This window comes from Balaenoptera musculus, chromosome 13 (assembly GCF_009873245.2).
Source record: "Balaenoptera musculus isolate JJ_BM4_2016_0621 chromosome 13, mBalMus1.pri.v3, whole genome shotgun sequence".
NCBI classification, from domain to species: domain Eukaryota; kingdom Metazoa; phylum Chordata; class Mammalia; order Artiodactyla; family Balaenopteridae; genus Balaenoptera; species Balaenoptera musculus.
This window is the reverse complement of record NC_045797.1, coordinates 48,745,040-48,771,608: the sequence shown is the minus strand read 5'-3', so window position 1 is coordinate 48,771,608 and position 26,569 is coordinate 48,745,040. Positions and strand designations below refer to the sequence as shown.

General features: G+C 37.3%; 1 protein-coding gene across 24 annotated transcripts in view; it reads right to left on the bottom strand.

Annotated features, from left to right (window-relative positions):
• The window catches only part of NRXN1 (neurexin 1), a 1,116,259-nt gene that overhangs the window by 17,254 nt on the left and 1,072,436 nt on the right, over positions 1-26,569 (bottom strand). For 16 of the 24 annotated variants that reach the window (XM_036873338.1, XM_036873343.1, XM_036873342.1 and 13 more), the window contains one exon: positions 9,648-9,735. In XM_036873338.1, the coding sequence (XP_036729233.1) occupies positions 9,648-9,735 (88 nt within the window). The remainder of the gene's footprint in view (positions 1-9,647; positions 9,736-26,569) is intronic. The other 8 variants (XM_036873339.1, XM_036873344.1, XM_036873349.1 and 5 more) reach the window with 1 other exon arrangement.

Below are 26,569 nucleotides of genomic sequence, written 5' to 3'. Positions count from 1 at the left end.
CAAGAGGATCTCTGTATTCAGGGACTCCCCTTTCATGAATGGAGGCCCTGTCAATTCAGACGGCAAAACAACCATTTATACTATGAGGCCTGTGGTTTCAGGCCATTAATTGTTCAGCTACATGTGGAGCTTGTTTCTGTTTATCTGTGAAACATTCTGTCTTTACGGATCAGTGCTCTCTGGCTCCCGTGGTTGGAGGGAATTAAATTTCTCCTTCTTTCAGAATTTTATTATGAGATTTTATGTCTTTAGGTATTAAGAAATCAATCATCTAAGACCACTCTTTGGTAATACCTGACAGAACGGCTTATTATCATGGAAATAACGACTCTTTTCATTAGGTTTTAGGGTTTCTTTCTAAAATTGTTAGGTCATTTCTTCTTGACCTCCTTCCTTCCCTGATCTGGAATTCCATGTTCTACTCTGGATTCAATCCACGGTAGAGTCTCTGTAGCAGAGTTGTATGCTGGGTCCTAGGGGCACTGCCTCTCACCCAGAGTTTCTGTATAGTGTTTATGTAAGTGCAGGTCATTCTGGGTAACAGGGCAGCATGCGGTTTTCCTGATTTGAAACTGGGTCTCCTCACTTTGGGTGATCATCTTTATATTCCTGTCGTGAAGCTATTGCTGTCTCAATTTTCTTTTGTTGGGGAAAGTCACATTCTTTTTGGTGAAAGTGCAATAGCTAAGGTGAAAGATTAGACGGTTTCCCCACTGAGCCCATTAGAAGGAGGCATGTCAAGCCTGGAATTGGGAAATACAGAAGAAAAGCCATCCATCTTTGGGGGAGGGGGTGTGGCGGCTCTGCCTGGTTAAGTCATGCGGCCCAGAACGTTCCGAATATTTTAGGAGGCAGAGCAAGCAGATTACAATAGCACGCAGGAAAGCGAATCATTCCTTCTCTCAAAAGCTCTGTGGGGCAGCGACCTGCATTGTTTTCCTCCAAAACTAAGAATAGCAGATGACATGTGCCCTCTTCCCATCCTAGCAACCTACATCCATCCAACTGAAGCACTGCTCTTGTCTTACTAGTTTCACAGTGGCTACTGAGAAAAGTTTGATGCTGCTAGAATTCAGACAGAGGTCAAAAAGCTTTTTATTGTAGATGCTAAAGTGCCAATTACAACATTTCCCCTTCTTGCCTGTGGCTATAGGTTTATTTCCATTTATAATATGGTTGACTCCTCAGTTAATTTGCTGGTACTACTAATAAAAGCTAAGTCATACTATCAAAGTTTCTAGGTGGCAGAGTCAACACTAAGGGCTTTACATGGATTGTCTCTTTCAGCATAACAACATCATGAGTATTTAACATCATTCATGTCATTTTGCAGATGTAAAAAGTCAAGTACACAGAGGTTCAATGTTTTGCTTCTGATGACACAGCAAGTGGCTGAACTGGGACGTGAACTCAGTCTGCTTTCCAAAGTCTGGTCGATGAAATGTAAGATTTTAGTATGCTCAGAGAGGTGGTGACATTACTCCTTCTCTTTCTATTAATTTTTTAAATTTAACTGATGGCTTCTGGCTGTACTGGCGTCTTTAATACATCCTTTTCTTAACCTGGCAATTTCATAAAGTACTCTTGTCTTTCTTATTACCAATGCCAGGCTTCTTATAATACTGAGGGTGGGTAAGGAGCTACTAATGATGAAAGTGATCTGACCAACAAGTCAGATGACATGAGATGAGACCTGCAGACTAAAGCCTATTGTAGCATTTGCTGGTCTTTGAAGCACGTGAACCAACAAAGAAAGCGTATTGGCTCTTCACGGGGGCAGCATGGCCTGTAGTGCAGTATTCAGAATATGCCGCTTTACCTCTTGATACCATCTGAGGAAATGTAATTAATAAATACCAAGAAAACTCCACAGGAAACCAATTTCATTATCAACGCAGATATTGGACACAAATTACAAGAAAACATGGTTTCACTCTTCCTGCATTTCATGCTTCCATAAGAGGTAGACTTACCCTTTATTTTTCTAAAGCTCTGCCGCATTTCTTCCTTCAAGGTCGGTGAATATTTCAAAGCACGGCAGTGTATCTCATTTTCTCCTTCCAAAGCTCAACAGGACACGTCACGCTTTAGAAAGGCTCTTATGGCATTTTAGCATTTTCTAATAAGGACTTGTGAAAGGTTATTAATGTTTTAAGGCTGGATACACGTAGGCTGCCTAGAAATTTATGGTATACACATGACTGAGTAGATTTTTTCTGTTAATTACTGTAGGACAGTTCTGCATTAGCAGTCATGCACTTTTTGCAAACTTTCTTTTCTTTTTTAATTTTTTTTGGCCACACCGTGTGGCATGTGGGATCTTAGTTCCCCGACCAGGGATCTAACCCATGCCCCCTGAAGTGGAAGAGCGGAGTCTTAACCACTGGACTGCCAAGGAAGCCCCTGCGGACTTTCAGGTAAATGTCTAATCTAACTCAGCAAACTCATTTATTTGCTAAGTAATTACTGTAAGTGGCCAAGCACAGTTAGTTTACATGTGTGAACAGAGCCTGCTGTCTCTAACAGCAAAAGGGACTGTACCCATTTTCCACCCAGATCTGGAAATCTGTCTGCCTTGTGAGGGGCCTCACTACAAGTTAGGATAATGGGTTCACTGGCACAGGCTACTGAGCCTCAAAGATGCTAAGTAACTTCCCCAAGACCAGGAAGAGCTGCAACTCGAGCTAGTTCTATCTGACTCCAAAGTTACAATCACAACTAATACTCACTCCCTGTTGCATATCACAATTCTCACAAAATGCTCTTCAAGTTTTTCCAGTGTGGGGCAACGATCCACTCCATTATACTGTTAAACAAAAATTATCAAATCATAGGAAGGTGAAAATAGTTCACGTTAAGTAAAAATGGCTGTGCTCTGAAAACAAACAGAAACCATATTTCGTTTGTTATTTTGTTTTCTACTGATCTCCTGGTAGGAACAAATTTTGGTAAAGGAAATCAGTTGCCTGAAAAGGTGGAATTGCCTTCACTGACCAAGACCTTAGGCTTGGGCAAACTTTAGACAGGCTTCTTCCTGCCTCTAGGGCCCTGGCCTCCCTTTCCTTAGAGCATTTACTTTAGAAAACTGGTAAATCCAAATTCCTTCTCTACCTTTGATGTGTAAATATTTTTAAAGCTTTGTTTCAGTGTTATAACCCAGGACTATTTTTCTCAAGGACCTAGGAGCCCTCACTTTGAAATATAACCTTCAAGGAAGATAGCTCCCCATCTCCCAATTTCTGTGGGGAAAATAGGAGCCTACCTTGAGGGGGTACATGTTACTCCAACTCATAAAGCTACCTTCAGTCTTGAAGATATTTGAAGGAAAGGGTTTATTCTTCCTTTGGGTGAAGCCAATCAGCCAACACAGAAGGTCTATGGTCTATGATCCCTCCACCCCAGCTCTTAAAAACTTTCCAGTTTTGGTTTGTTTTGTTTTTCACAGTGAATTGAACTCGGATTGAATTTTGGGCTCCTTCTACTGCAATCTTCTTGAATAGATCTCCCTTGTCTGTTTAATTTTGTCCCATGTAATTTTTGTTTTGACATTACTGTTCTCAGAAAAACAGGGGAAAAAGTGCAAATGATGTCTAATGTCTTTCTTCCATTTTAACCATACAGCATTTCATTTTTATTCCAGTTGTCCAGTTGTCTAATATGGAAAAAAGCAGTTCTTCCACCAGCATGTCACACACTGAAAGCCACCTAGCTCATCAGAGCCCAAACTCCAGATGCCCTGTCCTGCACCTACATGATTAGCTAGGCCCTCGCCACTGACTCTGGTCTGACTCTGCTCAGGAGATGCTCTAGGTGTTTCCAAAAATGGAGCACTCATTACTGCTGTTTTTCTGGCTGCACCTCAAAACTCCCCATGTTAACAGCGATGTGTTGGCTATTACAGGCTAATTAAACTCGCTTTTGAATAATTACATAATAAATACCCCAAATTTAAATGTAGCACAAAATTATCTTCTAATCAGGCTCTAAAAAATATGATCTAATAAGTAATATATTCCTTTAAATGACTGTGATTACTTATTTAATAAAAAGATGCACCTGGTTCAATATACATATCTTTATTCCTAATGTGGTTAATGGGATCAGTTCAACAGAAATCCTTTGATCTTTTCTCAAAATAGCACACTGGAAAACCACATGAAATTGCACAGTAATTGCAGCAAATTTAGCCTAATGAATAGTAATACATGTAAAGGACCTTTCGCCATCAAATTTAAATTTATGCCAGCCATGGAAATTATTTAAATGAACATTTTAAAAATTAATCTTATATTTGTGAGGTGCCTGAATTCTAAAAGAACAACCTTCTGCATTCCAAGAAATTAAAACCCCACTTCTCCTAAACTAGAGAGCGTATTCTCTCTCTCATATTACAAAAAGTAACTTAATCTCCCTGAATCTCCCTAGCTATGAAAATATTTCAGTTTGGCCAAATAATGAAATAGAATAATGTTTACAAAGTACTAAGAACAATGATGAACACAGAATAGATCTTCACTAAATATTAGTTGTTATTGTGATCTATCATTACTCATGTAACCTGAACCCTGATCAACTGACAGGCAACCAACAGTATTTTCTGAGGGGCTGTACTGATGACCTCATCCCCATTGGTTCAGCTAATGTTTAAGAGCTTGTCCCCCAAATGACATTCCTTTTCTTCTCCTATAACTACACCAGTTTTTTAAATTATTTAATAGAACTTTTCTTTTTCTCCTTTGACAAAGGTTTAACTGATTTGAGAGTGGCCCAATATTCTATTAGCTACCACCTGCCCACACACATACACAAAGAGAACAGACATGTTATTCCAAGCATTATACATCTAAGAGGAAATTGTCCTTCCTAAATAGGGCTCCCAGGAAACAAGAAGCTGATACTGTTCTCTTTGTGACAAATGACAAACTAGTTTTTCATCAGAAGTTCCCACACCAAAGAGGGTCATTATCTCCATTTAGGTCTCAGATATCAACATACAAATCACCTTTTCAAATTTCTTCAGGAGTTTTGAGAAAAGGATCTATTTAGAAGAAGGCCTCAAAATCAAGATGTACTGACATGATTAAGGGTCACTGTGGAACTTCAGTGGTTTGTAGTGTTGCCATTTTGTCAATTTATTAATAAATCAAAGCAGTCTGTCTTACAAAAACGTATGTTCCTGTGAAAAAAGAAGTCTTGGAAAATATGTATATTTATATAATACACATAGTAATAACAGCAAACACTCATGTAGCACTTACTATGAGCAAGGCCTTGTTCTATAACATGCTTTCCATACATTAATTCATTTAATCTAACAACCATGTCTCTAGGCTGAGGGAAAAGCACAGAAGGAGCAAGTGTTTCTGAGAAAAAGCGTGAAGGAAAAGTCATCCACTTTGTCACACGTGCAGGCAGCTGAAACCTGGCGTTTTAGGGCAAGGTTGGCCTGTGACCTAGTTACCAATGGCTGCTTCTGATTTCCACCTGTCGACTAAGAGTTGGGGTTCAATGAGACCCCCTGAAGTGAACAGTCACCCTCTCATATTCTAAAACACTGTTTATACCAATGTGGAATTGTCATCTGATGCGAACCACACAGGACAGTGTGGCTGGAATCAAGTATAACTGAGTTCCACGTGTTCCCACCCGGGGGGTTGTTCCTGATCTAGTTTCAACATGTACAGTTCCCGTCAGGAGGCCTGAGTGGTTTCATCAGTTGCCCACCCATGTTCAGCCAGGAAAAGTAACAGCATTATGTAAAAGGGAAAAATAGCTTGAATATTCTTTTTCATATAACTGAATTAGGAAGCAGAAAAGCCACCATTTATGCTCTACTTTATGCCAGGCATTGCAGTAGATGCCTTACATATATTAGTTTTAATTCTTGTAACAACCTGAAAAACAGGTGATATTTTAATGTCAAAGATAAAGAACCTGTTCATCATAAAGAATAGCTGAAAAAGCATCTGGGGTAGAATGAAAGATGTCCTTTTGTAAAATGGAACCGAAGGTGCAGTTTCTATTTTTTTCTCCCAGAGTTTAACAGAGCAGTGGGTGCGCAATAGTTCTCAACACGATTCAGTCAATGGTGAAACTGACAATCCACCAAATATATAATGTCCCTCTTCGTTAAGAGATCTGGGTGGAATTACATGGCAATTCAAATTTATCAAGCACTTCATAAAAGGTATTAAGTTACTTGTGTTCAAGAAGATGCCAGATTTTTCCTGTTTGATTCATTAATAGCCTTAGGAAAGCACCTAAGTGATAAGCATAGCACATTTTCAGAGAAGAAGAAATTATTTTTGGAAGAGTTTTGGGTCACGGTGATTAGAGAAACTTCATATGTAAATATTCAGGGAGACTGAGAGACATTAGTGTGAAATACACAGAAGATTTGGGCAATCTACCTGTAAAAGTAATTATGCATCTCTTTACAAAAATATCTGCTTTCACTTGCTTAAGGAGTAGCAAAAGTGTATAGTAGGCATATCCAGTTCTAAATATTTAACCCAATATATTACTTTCCTAAAAAGTCAGTTTCCCAAAATACAACCTGCTGATATCTATCATGATTTTTATCGAGATATATCTAACAGTATCCAAAGTCTAATAACATCAGCAACTGCAATTTTTGATCATGTTATTTTATATTTGTGTTCAAGACACAAAGCAAGTATGAAAAAAGCTATTTAAGAGAACAAGTACATAGTGCATTAAGAAACAAAGACCTAGAGGAGGGCTATCCTAGCAGAAAACAATATTCAGATTATAAGAGGATAACAAAAACGACTCTTCAACTGCAAAAAAACAGTTGGAAAATAGGAAAAAAAAATCATATGAACTAAGAATTTCACAGGAAGTTGTCACACAAACAGAGCCAATTATGCTGAAAGAGCAACACTGCATGAATTATTAAAGATGGGCATGAAAAAAAATTATAGGGAATTGGATAGAAAAATCCAATGTAGAAAAGAGATCACGCTTACAGAATGTAATATAGAAAGGGAAACCATTCATGGACTACACTATCAAGATACCATCTAGGGGAGGTAAGATCACAAGAAAAGCCTACAGTGGAAGATGCCATTAAAGCAACAGAATCTGAAGTTTAAGCCTTAGGAGGAATTGATGAATTGGAAACTAGAGAGTAAGGAAAGAAACACTGAGGATGAGAAGTTAAACTAGCCTTGGTACAAGAGTGTTGTAGCTGTCATCAGATGGGGTCAGTAGCTGCTGTGTCTTGCATATCAGACAGCAGACTTTGGGGCTGTGGAACAAAATTAAAATTCATGCAACAAATCTTGTGTGGAACAACACAAACAGAGTTCCTGCTTCACGGAGCTTTTCTTCTTGCGCGGCGGGGATGCAAGCTATATGTTAATACACAAGTAACAAATAGAAAAGTAAATACGATTCTTTCAGATAAGTGATAAATTAGTAAAGAAAAGAGGCAGAGAGGATATCTGGAGTGTGGTTATTAACAAGCTGCCCCTCACTTTCCATGGTGTTATAATATTTAACAAAGCCAGGTGAATAAAAAGGAGAGGAGGATGTCAAAATGGTAAAAAAAAAAAAAAAAGTAATCTTTCTCTTTCTTTCTCTCCTCTTTACCCACCCACACCATCCTGTACTTAGGGCCGGCGTCCCCAGAGAAAGGGAGAGACAGTAAACTAGTCGATAAGAAATGGTTAGTAAGACCTAGAAGCAATGGCTAGAAGAACTGGATCGTTTAACTGTGCTCAAGAAGGAAAAAAAAGTGACAATTTTAAGTGCAATTAGACTTCTTACACTGGAGCTGCTAGGTACTCAAAGTGAGGACTCTATATAAAGAGGATGATAGCCTCCACTCAGACAGCAGAAGAAGGATTCAGCCCAGAGGAAAACCAGCCAGTACTATAATTAGTAAGAACCTATACTGTTTTCAGCACTGTGTTAATAGAGTGGAAAAAACTGAAAAAGTATCAACTGCTCTCATGCTAACTGGGAAAACAAAAGCGAATATAAATACAAATATAGACACACACACATATCAATGTATAACAAACACCAGACCCCATTTATGAATGATCCATGCTGGAAGATCTTAGAGAAGCTACAAAAAAGACAGTCATAGTTGGGCGTGTGAGAATAGGAGAAATGGGGAAAGGAGAAATTTGAGGGAGGGACAAGGCAAATAGATGGACTGATGTCATGGACAAAAAGGCAGTAACTTTTTTTTTTTCCTTTTTGACTAACACAGAGAGAATGAGAATACCAATGAAGACAAAAGCAGGATTTTGACAAAGTGGTCCAGGATGGTATCATGAAGGGACCACATCCGTCTAGACAACCAAAAGGGAATGGTGTAGAGATCAAGAAACTGGAGGAATCGATGGATGATCATCAGATTATATCAGATCACCTTCTAATAACTGTGTATGAAAGATGGTTCTGGAGCCTGAGAATTTTGATATGTGGGGTGGAGGTGAGAGAAAGAAACATAAGAAGACAACCAGGATGGACCTCCCAAACCTTCTCCTGCTGAAAGTTGACAGCTGAGCTTCTGCTCCTCACTGGCACTCAGTAGCTGCTCTAAGTGCTGAGAGTAAGTAGCTATAATCAGTGGGGGGACGGGGGTGGAAGTGATATTCAAAAGGAGATGTAAGATATGCATCCTGAACCATTTTTTATCCAAATATCAGAACGAGTAGATTAAAATGATGTTCTTCACAAGAATCCCAGATTAGTTATTTTACTGTGACATGAAGTTCTCCTGTGGTTATAGGTGACATCTACAGAGGTCATGAGTTATCCAGTAGTGGTTAGTCCGTATCTACCCCAATGGTTTTGTTAACCTAAACAAGACAATTACTGAATTTTAAGAAACACTGCTTACAAAGGAAACTAATGGAAATGACCCTAATTCTTGGTATTACGAATATTTGGAATCAAACCCAGGCTCTGATCCATTCATTTTCAGGGTCCACAGCCACTGCTTGATGGTACAGGGCTGCAGGAAAGCAGTATTGATGTGTTAGTCACACCATATCACAAAGAAGGAGAAGAAACTATGCATCACCTAGAGTTAAAACACATCAACTTGAATTTTAGGGAGACATTGGAAGACTCAAACATTTCTCTATTAAATGAATCAAGGACTGACTGTACCTGCTGTTTGTTTTACTATTTCCATAATACTGTCACTTCTGAAATTCAGAAATTTATCACTTAAGATAATTTGCTGGCAGAGTGAGGGGTGGGGACTTTTTGTCAGTAGAAAGGTCAAATAATTTTCCAAAATGCAATGCAATTTTTAAACTTTTTAATTTTATTATGGGTGACCCAAGAAAGATCCCCGTATATGGTTATACTGAAAATTATATCATGAGCTAATGGAATGTGAACAGTAAGGTACCAGCCTTGTGTGCTGTCCCCCACTGCTTTTTCTGGAATACATAATCTTGGTGGGTTTTGTTTTAAAAATTATTTTTTTCAATAAATGTGGGGAAATGTACCCACGTAAAAAGTAAGAGCTCTTACCTCACAATGAGGCATTTTTTCATAGGGTGGACTTCTAGACATAAATGCAAAGATCTTCTAGGGACTACAGCATGCAACAAAGATTTACAGTAAAGCAAAGAAAGTAAGAAAAAAAGTCGACTAACCTAACCCACCTGAGCTCGGCTCACAGGGGTCAATGTCCTCATCATCGCTGGGACACTCCGCTGAGGCCACAAGGATGTCATCTGTGGTCTGTAAAAGAATCACAGTCAGTAGATTAATTTAAAGGGACCTAACAGATCTTTTCATCTTTGTCTCGTGGACCAGTAAAACACCACTTGTGTTTACCTGACAGATCAAGAAACCAAACTCAATTATCTCCCTTCCCGAGGACACAGAGCTTACATTCTTCAACTTATTTTAGATCCCTCATAGAAGAATTGGCGTATTTGTGAAAACTTGATTCTAGCTTATTTTACATGAGGATATGGAAACGGTGGTAGCCAACTTATAGATACCCATCCTTTTAACTGCACAAGGAAGCTTCACACAGGAGCAGACAGAGGTTTAAAACAGCCTGGCAGAAACAGATGATTTGAAATTTATTACAGCCCTGGAGTGCTACAAGGTTTGCATCAGTAGGCTTTATGCAGTACTTGTGCTTGGCTTCCTAAAAGCAGAACAACTATATAACCTTTTATATTCATGACCAGGTAGAATTTGATGTATCTTTGAGATATAGCTTGTCTTTATTAGGAAACACAGATTAAACAGAGAATATCTTTCACTGATGCAAAAAGGGAAGCAAATATAGTCCATTGAAGGTATTTTTTAAAATTCGTGTTGAGCTTTCACGCTCATTCCAAAGTTCTCATCTTTGTAATATTCAGATAGCAGGTATTGTTTCCCCATTGTCCTTTCCATCATTAAGGTTTTAGAATAAATGAAGAGTGTATTGGGGGGATGATATTTTACAGCAAATAGGATAGAGGTGGCAGTTTTCTTTTTGACATTCTAGTTGCTTCATTGCACTTACAGCAAAGAAGATAACCGTCACTGTAATAAAAAGCAGAGTGTGTAAAACCTAGCAGTTAGTCACATAATCAACACATTTACAAGCATCAAAGGTTGTTCTTTACTACCGCTTATAAGCAGCAATAAACTCAGCACAGATATTGCATGGAAACTGTGAAGGTTTGCATCAGATTTGGCTAATGCTAAGGTAATACAGAGAGAATTCAAGGTACAAGAAGGAAAATATCTCATTACATCGGCTAAGGATTAAGGAGATTATAATTGTTTAGATGATACTCAGAACTGCCACACTGATGAAGTCCTTATTGAAAAGTAGAATTACAATAATAAAGGTCTTAAATTAAAGAAAACTCAGATATATGATATGATATACTTTTATTAAGGGAGTGTCTAATAGTCAGAGGGTAAAGTATAAATATATAAAATGTTAAGAGAATTGCGTTATTTTGAAAAGTGGAGACAAGCGATGATGCACGTTTGTGGCAAAATTAGGCTCACAAATGTTTCACGTACAAGGTCTTTAATTAATCAAGAATAAAGAATTTGTCCAGATGCTAGTGCTTCACAATATAACTTTAAATAAATGCAAGCATTTAATAGTATTTTGAGATGGTTTCATGTTATTCTGCTCTTAATTCTTCTAACACAGTTGGGAGACTGAATTCATTTATTTTGCTGCTGCCATTTTAAAAGAAGTTCAAATACCAGTTTTCCTGGAATTGTAACTGTTAACGCCAGTGATAGCCACTAGCAATTGGTGTGATGGTCACGTAGGTATCGTTCATTACAGTGAGCTTTAAAAGGCAAGAATCCATCCTCCTTCTGGCACGAGCACATCTTGCAGGATAACATCCAAACTGACTTGATAATAACAAGTTATTGGATTATGAGGTCTGGCAGGTCAATTGTTCCAACTCGCCCCAGAGCTGAAAATCTGTTTTTTAAAAGCCAACTTCAAGTGGAAAGCTACCTTTGTTTGAAAACCACAGGGGATATTTTTTAAAGTTAATTTCATGGTAACAAGAGAGTTTCTCATTTTCCTTGAGGAATTTTTGTTCTTGGTGGAGGTGGGGAGGAGGATGTGGATAAATTCTTTAATCTAGTTCTTCTCACCCTGGCAGTGATGTTGTCCCCTCTCCCCTCCTCCACCTGGGAAGACATCTGGCAATGTCTGGAGACATTTTACTTGTCTCAGCTGGGTTGAGGTGGGAGTGGGTGAGCTACTATTGGCGTCTAAAGAGTGGACACCACGGATACTGCTAAAAAATCCTAAAACGTCCGTGACAGCCTTCCCACAGCAAAGAGTGATCTGACCCAAATGACAATAGCGCAGAAGTTGAGAAACTCTGCTCTAAAAGCTTCAAAACTGTTCTGTACCTTGTTTTTCTCATCTGAAAAAAATGGAGAGCATAGTCACTGTTGTGGTAAAGATTAACTTAGAACATGAAAAGTACCTAGTATAGGACCACCTTTTAAATATTTATAAAAGTTGTGATACTACCAACATTACTGTTGTTTCACGAATGGAACACCAATTTAATATTTTTGCACTATATTTATAAATAATATAATTTTAGACATGAAACTGGAAGTTGTACATGTGAATTATTCTCAACTTTAGATCTCATGTTAGCTTTTATATCAAAATACAGTAGCTCTATGGGTACTTTGTTGAACTAAGTTTCCATCTTTTGCTGCCTAGGTTCAAATTCTGAATTAGAAGTCAAACATCGAATATAAATAATAAAGGTTGCTTCCTAAAAGAAATTCACGGACTAGAAATGTGTAACTCAGTGTAGCGTTTCATGCAGACTAAGTTATTTAGGCTGCAAAGTTAATTTTGTTTAAAAGTTGACCTAATTTTTAAATTCAACAGCCTTTCCGAACAATTCCACAGCAAACAGAAAGTGTTAGAATGTTCTCAGTGTTATCTTTCACAAAACACAGTACCTAAAATAACAAAAGATGTCATATAACAAACAGTAACTCCTATAGCCTTTTACAGTAGGAAAAATATCACTGTACAAATTCGACCCTATTGTACAACTATATTTTAGTTTTTAATGCACTTTTACTGATAAAATGAATACACATTTTTTCATATTTTTCTCTCAGAAATTAAAATCCAGCAATAGTCTTGTGAAAAAATGCCTTGATAGAAATCATCACTGTATGAAAAATCACGAAGTGGCTCAAGTATAGGGAGAAAAATCAAATTTCACTTCATTTCAGAGGCTAAATTAACGAAACAATTTTCTAGCCAAAGCTGTGTAATTTAAATTTAATTCACAGTGTTTGGAACTGCCTCCCTATGACATGCTGTTGAAGAAACTCAAATATGTCACATTAATCAATTCTATTCTTCAGTATACTTTTCCCTGATGTTTATAACCTTTTTCAGAAAAGAGACAACCTGCTGAAGGAGACAGAATAGTGATCGAGCAAAAGCATTAGCTTTACATAACTGTCCATTTAGATAAGGGTCCCTAACTGCATTCAACCACTCACAGGTCAAAGTGCATGCTGATCTCCCTAATTCAGAGTGGTCTGGACATTTTCATGGCAAACACCTGTTCTTGTTCAGAATGTCTACTGAAACTGCTTAGGTCTCCTTACCTTTAGGGGAAAAAAATGATTTGCACACAATTCAGGAAATAAAGGCACTGAAACTTAATTCACATGTTATATGGATAAACACCAACCTGTACAGGGTAGGAAAATTTAATCAGAATGGGGGAGAAAGGATGTTCTTAATGTACAGTAAGAAGTTAGACCAGTTTTTTTAATGTCCAGGGTTATTAGGCAGAGACCACTTGCTGGGTTAGAAAGTAAAGAAACACTGATGTATTTTTGTTCTTTGTATTTTTGTTCTACAGAGAGCCTTTTTTCCCCACCACCACCTTTAATGGTAGAATTTGCTGCACATTCACTTTTTGAATATAGCACAATTGCATATCTGTGTGCTAAAAAGACATGATGAGAGGATAGATAAACTTAGTCTGTAATATTATATCCTTGCTAAGACTAGAATTCCTAGACCTTATTCCTCATGGTAAACAGCTTTGCTGAAGACTGGTAAATTCTGATGAAAAGACCCACAGGAAAACTCTACCAGGACAAATCTGCTTTGTGAGAAAAAGAACATATTCCAACTGTGCAAAAGGATGTCCATTATGAATCTGATGCCCACAAAGAAATTCTTGATTTACTCTAAAATTTCGATTGAAACTTTGTTTCTAAACAGCAACAGTCTATCCAGCTCTACATCCAAATACAATGTAAAAAAAAATAATTGTCTCAAGCAATGGTGGTCACTCGTGTAACAGTATTTAGCCTAGTCTCTCACTGCTGTGATGGACATTTATACTGAGCTGCTTGAGACAACTGATGGACTGAGTATGGTGCTAGCTGACATGTGATATGTTTGGCTAATTGACGGACACTTGTTCTGATACTTTTGTCTAAGTGAAGCTGCTCTGGAAGAGAGAGAACATTGACGTCTGCCTTTCAGCACTGAATCGGATAGTCTTCCTTATCAGACTTATTGCCTGATGTGTTTTCTTGAAAAAAAAAAAATACCAGGATTCACAATTAGTGACACGAATTCCTCAAGCTGGGTCTGAACCATTGCACTGATAACCTATGGGGCAAGAAGTTTCTAGGAGGTAGGGAAGTCACAATTTTCACCAAAAGGAAAAACTGCAAAAAAATAACCCAACTGTAATACATATATAGAATTCCCAGACAGTGGGTCAATTTGATCAAATCAAATCACTAAACAAATATGTCAAATTGGTAATTTTAGTTAATCCTATTAAAAATGTAGAAGGAATTTAGAGACTTTGCATAGATTCTATGGTAGTTTCCATTGTCTCAGTGAAGCTTTTGGTTCTTATTTGTCATTTGTTTCTCTGAGTAGCAGATGCCACGTAAAGATATCAGTCCCATGCTCACTAATCTAATAAAAATAAAAATAAAAAACTGAGATCCAATACATGAAGGATGAATTTTAGCTCCAGCACATGAGTAACAAAGAATATGAAGATCAATTAGTCACCAACAAATTAGTCACTCATCTATCCATAGCATTTTCTGGTGGGCACAAAATATGGTCACTACCTAACAAGGCACAAATCGTGATTCCTACCTGCAAATAACTTATTGTGCCCATTCTATTCTAAAGCAGAAGAACAAATCACTCATTAATACAAATAACAAAATCAATTCTAATAGCTTATTTTGATTTAAATTTAACAGTGGTCCCATATCTACTACTTCATTAAATATTCACCAACGACACACTTATGCAGAATGCAGGTGGAGGTGCTATTATTCTGAGTGTTACAGTTAAGTGCCTGCTCAAAAAAATACCCATTTGTATACTCATTTACCCAATTTGAATGTTTGAACAGTGGCATTCATGAATATTTAGGGCAAAACTGAAATATCCCTGAAAACGGCCAGCTTTCACATTTCTTTAACGTTTTTTTTCCTCAGTTGATGCCTTAGGTTATTACAAAAAGTGACCAGAAATCAGCTGTCTGCTTGGAAATAGACAGACTTGAAAGCCATTCAATTTTCTTCAGAATTTTCCTAACTGTTTAAAATGTATGCAATGGTTTCAGAACAGTGCAAGTGAGTTGGATAGAAAAACTCACCATGTAAAGAGGACACAAATATCTTACTCATTCTAACATGCATTTTCATATGCATTTGATAGTGGTCATCCTAACAGGAAAAACTCTAAGGGGAAGATAGGGATATGGAAATAATGCCACAGAAAAATGAAATTATGAGAGAAAGAAATGAACTGAATTCCTGCTTAATGAAACAAAAACATATTTTTGCAAAGTTATGCAAAAGAGTAAACCTGCAAAATAAAAACCTGGTGTCAGGAAGCTTGAAATTAAATTTATCTTTTTTAAAAAAAGATAAATTCTTATCTTTCTTTGAGCTACTAAATGACCTCTATGCTCATACTGCATTTCCATTTTTAGCCAAAGCAAATAGGAGAGCTGGCCAAAGAAAAAGTTAAAGTGAAGTTTAAATTTTCAGGGAGGATTTGGAATATCTATTCTCTTGGATTCTCATGAGTTAGAATTTGGGAGTGTAAGACCTCCAAAGAATGCTGGTAGTGATGTGGAGATGCTGAAAGGGAAACTAGAATATGCATGTGATTGAACGTGCTCCCTCTCTGTTTGTTTTGTTTTTGAACAAAGCCCTTTCTGAAATGGGTTTGGCCATTTCCAAATTAAATAAATACTGACAGATGTTTACAATGCTAATCTAGGCTTCTAGCTGTGTCAATATGAATCTTTAGTCTAACTATTGTGACTGAATGGACTAATTAGTCACACAGGTTGAACTGAAAATCCTTATTGGTAATGAGGCCAAAACATTTTATTATTGTAAAATGCCAATGATGGATAGTTTCAACAACATGCCTCCAAAATCCAAGCTTTCATTGTTGGCATCTAACATGTTAGGAAATGGAATCATGCTTTAGTCAAGCAGTCATATATCTTCTTGTACTGAGCCAGACCCTAGTGATCATTAGTCTAAGCTCTTCATTTTACACATCAGGAAACTGAAGCTAGAAATTTAAGTGTTTTTGTTTGACCACAATTATACTGCTAATTAATGGCAAAGCTATGAGATTATCCCGACCTCCAGTAGATTGTGATTGTCTCTCATCCCGGGTGACTTCTATCCATCCATCCATCACTCACCCAGCCATCCTCCCATTCATCTATCCATCCATCCCAAACCATTTTGTTCTTTAAAGGATTTCATGTGATTATAAAGATACACAATGAAATAAATTTAAAATAAGTTAAAAGGTGGCAAAGGAGAGTATTGGCTTTTGGATAAGTAACTACTAAAATTATCATGAAGAAAACACACACAGATATGAGGAGACATATCCACAGCTGTTCTACCACTTGATATGGCAGCACATTAAGTTGCACTAAAAACGGAACAAAATGAATGTTAGAGTTTAATTTTTTACTCCAGTTACAAAAATTCAAATATTGACAGAACTGCAGTTACTTTGAAATGGAGTAAACCCAGAAAGTTCTTTATTTACGTGTGGTAATCTTTTCTTAACTTATTTTTTTTAAAGACCTTAAACATCTTGTCTGTCATCTCTGCACATAAATGCATAACTAAATTCTTGGGGACAGAAAGAAAATGTAGATTATTGAATCTTTTCCTATTTTTCCCCTTGACTTAGAACACTGCAGGCCACGCTGGCTACAAAATTAACTCAATGAACTCTTTTGTCTCTCTTCTCATTAATGCACTGATGAAAACTTCCAAGGTCTCTCTTATTAACTTCTGTTTTCACGACGTAAGTGCTAATGAGATATTCAGCTTTGTCTCTCTCACACAACCATCATTAGGGTTTTGTCAAATTATCTTAATACACCTTGGGGATAAGTTAACTGGAGGTGACCATTAATTAATAATACTGTGGTTTCTCCAGGTACAGTCTAGACATGCATTCATTGATCACAAGGAGCCACAGGCAGCTAGTTATCCCAAACACTTCTTTTCTACTGGGCAGGACCATGACCAATGTCCCCTTGATAGAGCTTTAACTTGGAGATATGTGAGAACTTCCATCCCACACAACGCTTGGAGTCTGGTTCAACAAGAATTAGGGATGTGGTTGGAAATGATGTTGATGAGGCTGACAGACAGTTGGTTTCCTGATTTTTTTTTGGACCCATTTGTTGAATATATGCAAGGTTCTATACCAATATCTTGCCAATATCTGAGCAGCACCTCTATGAGTGTTTCTATCGAGGAGTGATTGAGAGTAAATGTGATCTCGCTTAAATGTTATAATGTTATTTTGTTCATGCACTAAGAGATCCAGTCCTTGCTGGTTATAGTTAAACTGGAACTCCAAGCTTTCATATCTGACTATTTCATTCCTTATGTTGAGTACTTTGGTTCCTTAATACATATTTGGAATGTTGTACGGTTGAACCACTTCAGTTTAATTTGCTGCATGCTGATCAATAATGGAAAATATATATCAAGTCTCAATCTGGATCTCATAAGTAATATGTATCATCTTGAAATGATTTCTGTGTTCTCAACAGTACATAAGAATATATATACTATATAGGCAAATATATATACTATGCATGTATATATATATACTATATATGTGACTAAATGTATATATATAATCATTTGCATATGACAAAATAACTTCTCTATCTCATAGGGATATTATGGGGATCCATTTTGATATGTGTGAAAGCACTCTGTAAATATGAAAGTTCTCACACAGCAATGTTTATATGTTATTATTACAACTAATACAGAATTATCTTTGTTCCTCACATGACAATATGAAGAACAGTTCTGGGGAGTGCTTAAAGAGGGCAGCCAAATATCCATTCAACTGAAAATACTTCATTTTTATGTCTTGAAATCCTCCTGTCCCCTCAGTTGAATAGGATCTGTATCCCTCACTCCAACTGGCCCCTCACATAAATGTTGCTATTCTTGGGAAGATCTCTCTTACATCAGGATATGATTCACTTCAGCATTGCTTATTGAGTGCCCATGTTTCAGTCTCACTGGTAACCTACAAGATGGGCAGTGCCAATCCACGTCTGGCACTGTGATTCCCTCTTCTCCATGTCAGCGCTCTGGGAGAGTTACTGCACAGATGCAGGGCTACTGGAGTTCTCTCAAAATTCTCCTCCTTATTCACTTTCCTGAGGCTTGGAAGATTGTGACAACTTGATTTATTTTATGCCCGCATCTAGAGTTTACTCTAAATCATGCCCTATTATATCTAGAGCATTTAAATGAACAGAAAATAAGAAAAAAGAGATCACGTAGCAAACACTGCTAATTAAAGGAGAGAGAGAGAGACAGACAGACAGAGAAACAGACAGAGAGAAGGAGAAGGAGAAGTAGGGAGGGGAGCTAAGGGGAGAAGAAGAGGAGGCTGATTCTAGGTGTGATCCATGCAGCACAATGCTTCTTATTATAGTGGTTGTATTTGTAGTTATAACAAAACATTGCCCATGGTCGTGTTCCCTATATGGATTAATAATACGCGAATTAACTCTCGTAAGACACTGAGCGATATTTCTTAAGTGCATTAGAACAGTAGAGGTGTGTGCCTTTCCAAATTATATTTAAATCTAAAAGTTTGGGAACTGCGTAGGTGTATGTTTTATTTCATGTACTTCTGTGGGACAGAATGTATGTCTGTGTTTTATAGCCCTCGAACATCTATCACATCTATCACAGTTCAACAGTTGATTTAAAATGTCATCACCATTGACTGTGGTGATTATTTCACAATGTATGTGTGTATCAAAACATCAACCTTAAACAATTTAAATTTGTCAATTATATGTCAATAAAGATAGAAAAAAATGCTATCAGGCTCTAAAACCTGGCTTATCTTCTTTAAGTATCTGTAATTTCAATAAAAGCACTTGATGAAAATAAGTACGATTGTGAAAATAGAATTAATAAAGTTGAGTGAAGGATTCATCTTGACTTAAAAAACAGAAGCTATATTATACATGACACTTGCATTGGTAGAATCATTTCAAATAATCTTATTCCTGATGGTCATCCTCTCTAAGTTCACTACATCTAGGTGTATGTTTGCCACAATTGCTCATTTATAACAGCTCTTTAAATCTCAAAATAAGAGTGAGCAAGTATAGATTATTTTCCAGGAGTACAACTCCTAAGAGTGGGAGATGAGAATTGTGGCAAAAATCACACTTTTTCAAAGATTTTATCTGCCTTCTAACATCTCTAGAAGTGACAATGAAACTTTGTGACTGGTTTTTACATTATACCTCATGGCTGGAAATTTATGGTAGAGAAATAGCAAAAAGTGACATTATCTTTAACTGCAAAGAGAGAATGACTAAAAGCTAGAAGGAAGGAAAAGCTAAAAATGTCTTGCAATAAGTTGGTCTGCCTGCTTTTATGAAGCATCCCTGTCCGTTGAGAAAGCAATAAGATATAGCCTGCCTCAGAGAAAGGACCGAGAAAAAGAAAAAAATAGTTGACTGCCATTCTGGGTTTTTTTTCCTGTATAATATACCCCCAACTCTTCCAGTCTCCCCTGAACTCTACTGCCATAGTCTTACTTGTAAATACTTTCATTGGTTTATAAGGAAACTATGCCTTTATAATGTTTTCCTTCAAACTCTAACTACAGGATGAAACTTTTATCTTCTCCCTGAAATAAATTGCATGAAGATAAGGGCTGGCTGAGACCAGCCATCAAATTCATAACAAGACTTAAGTGCAGGACAGAGCGCACACGAAATTTGTATCTTTTGATTGATTCTCCCATGCATTCACTCATTCATTAATTCATTCATCCATTCACAATCATTTATTGAATACTTTTGATTAATAAGGGGTTATACAGAAGAGGAATATAATATGGAACCAGACTTCCCTCCCTTGAATTGCTTGGAGAACTTCAGGTGTATGACAAATGGAGGCCATCTATGAGCAGAAAATCCCCTCTTTACCCCTGAGCATAGAAGGAGCATGGGTATTAGAGCTAGATAGACTGGGCTGAAATCTCAGCTCTGCCACTTATTAGCTGTTGATGTTGGGCAAATTATCTCGCTTCTTTAGGTTTCTTCCTATGTAAAAATGAAGTTATTTACACCAATTTTGAATTTTTATGAGGAGGAAATTCCCTAGGGTTAGATAGGCACACTGTCTAGCACAATGGCTGGCACTTAGAAGACGTTGTCGAGAGTATTTACTATGTAGACACAGCTGGCTCTGTACACATTCTCACTTTGCTCTCCTTGCAACATGGGACGAGAAGTTTATCCTAGCCCTGGATTTCTGTGCTCTTCAGACACAGACATTCCCTTCACAAAGGAAGTATAATTTCCTGGCTTCAATTCACACTTCTGTTTAAACATCCTATAAACAGAGTAAATTACATATTTGAAGTGAGAGCTCTTTTTAAAACACCTCAAAAAACATCATAACTACCAGTGTATTGAAAAGCCAAGGGGCTTCTCTTCTCTTCTCCCTAGCTGCATGATGTAACCAAGCATTTATCAAATCCTACTGTTTTCAGAGTTTGGAGACTTGAGTTATTTGTTCCAGCTCCCTTCTAGTAAAGAGAGGGAAACCCTAAGTTGGCACAGTCAGGAGTGCAGTATCATATCACTGCACCGACAGTGTCCAGCTCAGGAATAGATTGTGGTCTCCTGGCCCTCCATCCAGTTGGCACCCAACTCCTTCAGTTTCATATTTGGGTGTAGGCAAGACAAAAAGAAAGGCAGGATTAATTTGTCACTTTTCCCAAGTTTCTCAAACATGATTTGTCTTTTTCAATTCTTCCCTAGGTTTCATTGAAAACTTTAAGCAAGGCCTTTGAAAAATCCCAGGGAATGCGGCCTTCTGACGTCCCCTGGAGCTGCCAGACTGGTGATCACTCAGTAGCTCCTGCAAAGCCCACTAAGGACCACCTGAAGAATGCACATTCAGATGCTGAAGGAGACTTTTGTTAACTGTCTTCTATTGAGGACTGGGAGCCTCATGAGAGAGTCTGCCTTTTCATGCACACTTCATCAGATGGCATCTGTGTCTAAACTCTTCCCTGAGATCTTCGAGTGATTAACCGTGTCGTCTTTTGGATAGCTTTTCTCTCTTCCGCCTTGCATTTACAATCAGTTCCTCTCAATTCTGATGTGTTTCCTCGAAAGTTGCTATCATGCCTCTCCACCTGGATGAGCCCTTTTCCTCCCCCACACACCTCTGCAATCCCTTAACCTTCTCTTCATCCTCATTACTGGAATGCCTGCTGATTAAGAACAAGAATTAAGCCTTCTATTCACCAAAAATCGTCACTTGTCATTATGAGAACTTTTGGTATCATTTAAGTGCCATCACGTAAACAGAAAGACAAGCTTCTCTCGATGGTTTCATAACGCTGTTATGAGCATCAGTGCTACCTGCAACATAGCAGTGCCCTCAGATGCCAAAGAGAATAGTATCCCTGCCCTGCTCCACAGGTCCTCAAACTACTCTTCTACTTTTGAGTTGATGTGCACTCTTATTAGTTTTTCTCTTTTGTCTATCACTGTCAGGCTTTATAGAGGCCCGTTTCTGTTTTCTAACTTGCTCCTTCATATCTGCTTTGAGCTGGAAATCTAGACAATCAGATAACCAATGTTCTCTAACTATCTTAGAAACAGGGTCACAGAGGCTCTCAAACAAAACAGTCCAGGTGCTTCAGAGTCAAGGCTCATGGCTTAAAATACACAAGACTTGTTAGTTTCCTCAAAATGCAAAGTTCCTTTTGAAGGTAGTGCATTTATTGGTAAGTTAACAACCAGTAATATTTTTACTATGATAATTCTCAAATAGGCTTTTCTTCATTAATTCCAAGAAACTCGACTGGAACTAGACTCCAAATACCTGAATCTCTATTTTTCTAACATTTAGTCAAATAGAAGCCAAGCTTCCTTGGTATTCTTCTGTGTTTGCAGGGAGGGAGATGAGCAATGTAGTAAGGAAAGTGGCTGCCTTATTATCTTTGACCTCCTTGCTTCCTGAAAAGATGGAGTGGGGGTACGCTGGCTTGTACTTAAAGGTAGAACCTGATGCTGACATGTAAGGGTTCAACTACATTTATCCAGAGTGAGTGATTCACTCAGTGTATCCTGAGTAGAGAGGGAGATCTGGTGGCCCCTTTTCTGGTTTCCCACGACCAGCTTTTCACTTGAGAAATTGAGGAATGCTAGTACTGCTCCCCAGTGACTCTGTGCATGGATATTAGACTTAGACCCAAGTTTAAATCTGGAGTTATTAGAACTTGGGTGACCTACTTAACCTCTCATTTATAAAATGGGAAGGATGCAGTACCAATCTTGGCAGTGTAGTTGTAAGAATTAAGATAATCATGATCAATGAAGTACTTAGCACTATTCCTGGTTGTGAAATAAAAGTTATATTTTTATGGCAAGACAAGAGAAATTTAAACAAAAAATCTTCTCTGCCCTTTGGCCTCCTCTCTCCCCACACTGTGCTTTGTGTGTCTGCATTATGCGTCGACCAAACCTCCCACGTGAGCAAAAATACCTGCTCAACCATAACCAGAAACATTCTCCTAGCATCAACACGACAACTCCTTAAAAGATGGCATTCCTTCTTGATCTTCTAAGGGGTCACATGACCCACCACGATGACGCTTAGATCTGAATTATGTAAACTGTCATCAATACATCATTTGATGTACAGTCCTGTCTCAAAAAAATTATATAACGGTGCCTTGATTTCTAACCAATGGGACAGTTCTCAGAGCTTTCTGAGATGCTCTTCCCGGGTTATAATCCTCAAATTTGGCTCAAATAAAAATTTCCATTTCTTCTTAAATCATTTTTGACCAATTAATTTTTCGTCAACCTGGTGCATAATAAACACTAAATAAATCTTAGCTCTTCTCACCCTCGTTATTACATAAGACACACACGTGTGTTACCTCTAGCCTACTGGGAGACAGCACATTTGTTGTTAAAGTGGGCAAAACCCAACATCCTAATAACCACAATAGGTTGACTATCCACATTTGCCCTTGCCTAGAATAATACTGTGAAGTAGGAGGGGAAAAAAACTAAATATTGCATGAAGAATGCAAATGTACTTTCTCCCTGAATGTTCTATTTTGGTTTTCAACTTTTAAACTTCCCTTTATTTCAAAACATACTCCCAACCATTCCAAAGCATTTTCAAGTTGGAAAGCCTTCTTTTTGTTTCACAATAAGGTAACTGCAGGTGCAAACTCGAGGGAGACAGACCTTGGAAATTTTAAGTATGTTGCCATGGCAATGGCTTGCAAGAATGTGTATGAGTTTCATCTTAGCTCTCAAGCATTCAACCGAGTTCATATGTGGAGGTTCAAATTACTAGGCACACAATGTTTGCCATTCATCGTGTCTTGAAAGGTTTAGAAATAACTGTCTCTGTTGCTTATAGCAATCAGAAACTACAAAATTCTACCTATCTATCTATCTATGCAAATGTGGAGATCTAGTCATTCATTATCTACTCTTAGCTAGCCAATCTCACCAGTTTGGCTGCTCTAAGGGAAGCTGTATACATAAATTCAACAATAATCATTTTTGCCATTGTTACAAACAAAGAGTTGCACTCCCAATATGAAATAGCTATAAAATTTTTCTACTGAATTTCAAATTAATGTCCTCATTCAAAATGGATGTATCCTTAAAGAAGCATGATAATTATTTAGGATGGTCAGTTAAAGCAAACTTTCAGTCTAATGAAATGTGGAGGATCTTTTTAAAAAGGTCCCATCCTATAATGCAGGAAAGAAGATTAAAATGTGTAATTCTAGTCATTAAATCAAATGCCCCTACTCCCAGAAAGTGACACCACCACCAACAACAACAAAAAGACATACAAAGGAAGTAATTTTATCTCATTTGAACCATCACTATCTTAATTGCTCTTAAATGGTTCAGTTGATGCTTCTAAATTCCAAAACCCTCACAACGAACTCATGATTCATTGCCAATAAAAGCAGTGATTCTTGACAAAAACACTTTCCTCCCATAAATGGAACCTACAGAACACTAAAATTGGAAACTTTTAAAGTTATCTATTTGATATAAGAAATAATTCTTAACAAATTCTCTTCAAATTTCAAGGCTTTTTCCATCTAATTAGCTACCAAAGCCTGGCAGTTATTTAAAATTCACTTTGCTGCTATAACTTTGACCCATCTTCCAAAACACACACACACACACACACACACACACACACACACACACACACACACAATCATTCTCTCTGTCCCTTACACTCCTTGTTTTAACAGCTAGTTGACATACTGTAAAACTACAGTAGTGCTCCCCCATTCTAAAAAGCCTACAGCAGTGCTGGAATTAAACAAATGAGAACACAATAATTAGCTATGCAAACTGTCAAGTAGATCTAAAAAGAAAAACAAACCAGAAAACACAACAATCAGCAGTTTCAAGCTCTAACAAGAATCTACATTGAGTTCCCATTTATTTTAAACAAAAATACATTAGGTCTCTGAAAAAACATTCACAGCAATTTCCATGGAAATAGGGCAAATCAGCTAATGGGTCTTTTACATCTCTAATTTCTATGATGCTGATATAGTAGAAAAGTCTTTGGTCCTACACTCTTTCCAAATAATTTCTATCCTACTCCTCTATAACCAGATTCATTCCCAAAGTGAGTAGCATCTAAAATGGTTCCAAAGTGGATATGGAACAGGTGTGTGGGTCAAATCACATCCTGTGACCCCCAATTCCCAAATCCCCCCCTAAGCCTCACCACAACAGTTTTATAAGAGGTAATGAAATTAAAGGGTAAACTGGAAAGGGAAAAGAATTGTTAAATTATCTGGGGCATTTGTGTGTGAATGGAAGGGAGAAGACATTCAATTCTTTGGGTGGAGAGTATGAATTACACAATTTGTAGCTAAATCTCTGGGATACTTTACTACCTACCTTCTCCCTCTTACAGCCATGTTGAGTGCCTATAAAGCAACACAGACTACTTCCAACATATACATGCTTTGTCTGAAATATCAATCTAATGCTTATATTGACGGTTAATGTTCCTTTAACCCATTATGCATCCAGTAATAGAATTAGAATATCAGATTTTTAAAAAAATCTAGAATTGTGATGAACACATTTACTTTGAAACTTGTGTTTGCTTCAGTTCTTTTATCTTCCAACTTGTAGAACAACTGTCTGCTTTATAAAATTGAGAATGTACGATGGGATGCCTGAAACTGGTCTAGGATAGGACATAGCATTCTGAAATTCGACTAGGAGTTCAATCATTATCTAACCCATTGACCTGTGGCAAATCACTCCCCATTCCATTATAAGTAGGTTAGAGTAGATGACCCCTCAGGTCCCTTTAAAATACAATAATCAAGGGTAACACAAGAGAATCTTGTGGTACAGATAAGCCTCTTGATTTTGGTGGTGATTATATGAAGCTATACATGTGATAAAATTGCATAGAACTACACAGACACACACACACACAATAAATGCATGTATAACTGGCAAAATCTGAATAAGCTCTATGATTTACATTCTGGTTTTGATATTGAACTATAGTTATATAAGATGTTAACATGGGGGGAAGTTGGATAAAGGGTGCAGGGGACCTCCCATATCTTTCTTTGCAACTATCTGTGAATCTATAATTATTTCCAAAAAATTTTTTTAAATATATAAGTACCTAATACATGCATGCATACATAAATATAATAATCTTTGATTTCGTGAAATGGCTTGTTGACTGTCAAAGATAAATGCCAATATACAGGGCCTGATGCTTTATCAATGAAGTGAAATTTATTAGTTCCAAACAATCCACTTTTCAGCTAAATGTGATAATTTTTACCTAAAACAATTAGTGGTTTAAAGGTAGTTAGGATATTGACTATTTCTCCATGATTCAAAGTAAGGAAATTGTTATGTGACAGGTTGTTACTAGTGACACCATTTTTGCCAGCCCTTCTGTTATTTATCCTTGAATACTGAACCCTACGGATTAAGATACCAAATAACTAAAAATTTCAACAACATGCCTTTGATTCAAAAGAGAAAATTAAAACAAAATACAAATAAAACATAACAAAACCAACACAATTCTAAAGGAAGTGTCAGGGAGTTACTAAAAATTGAATTCCTAATATTTATATTCTGAGGACTCTACAGTTTCTGTTCAATTAACTTCTCCTATGATGAGTAATCTTACTTTCTATTCCTAAAACCCTGTAGAATCCTATTCATCTAAGAATTAGGTTGTGCTCAATATATTTCCTTTCAATGTCATAGAATCCAGCGGACTCTCCTGACCTCCCTGAGGTCTAAAAATCATGGCTAGTGTCTTAGTAATTTTGTACCTATATGTTGGTCAAAGTTTGATTCTTAAGTTTCACCAATGGGGCAAAAGAAAGTAAAATAGATGCCTGTAGCAGACTTCTGTTAGAGGTAAA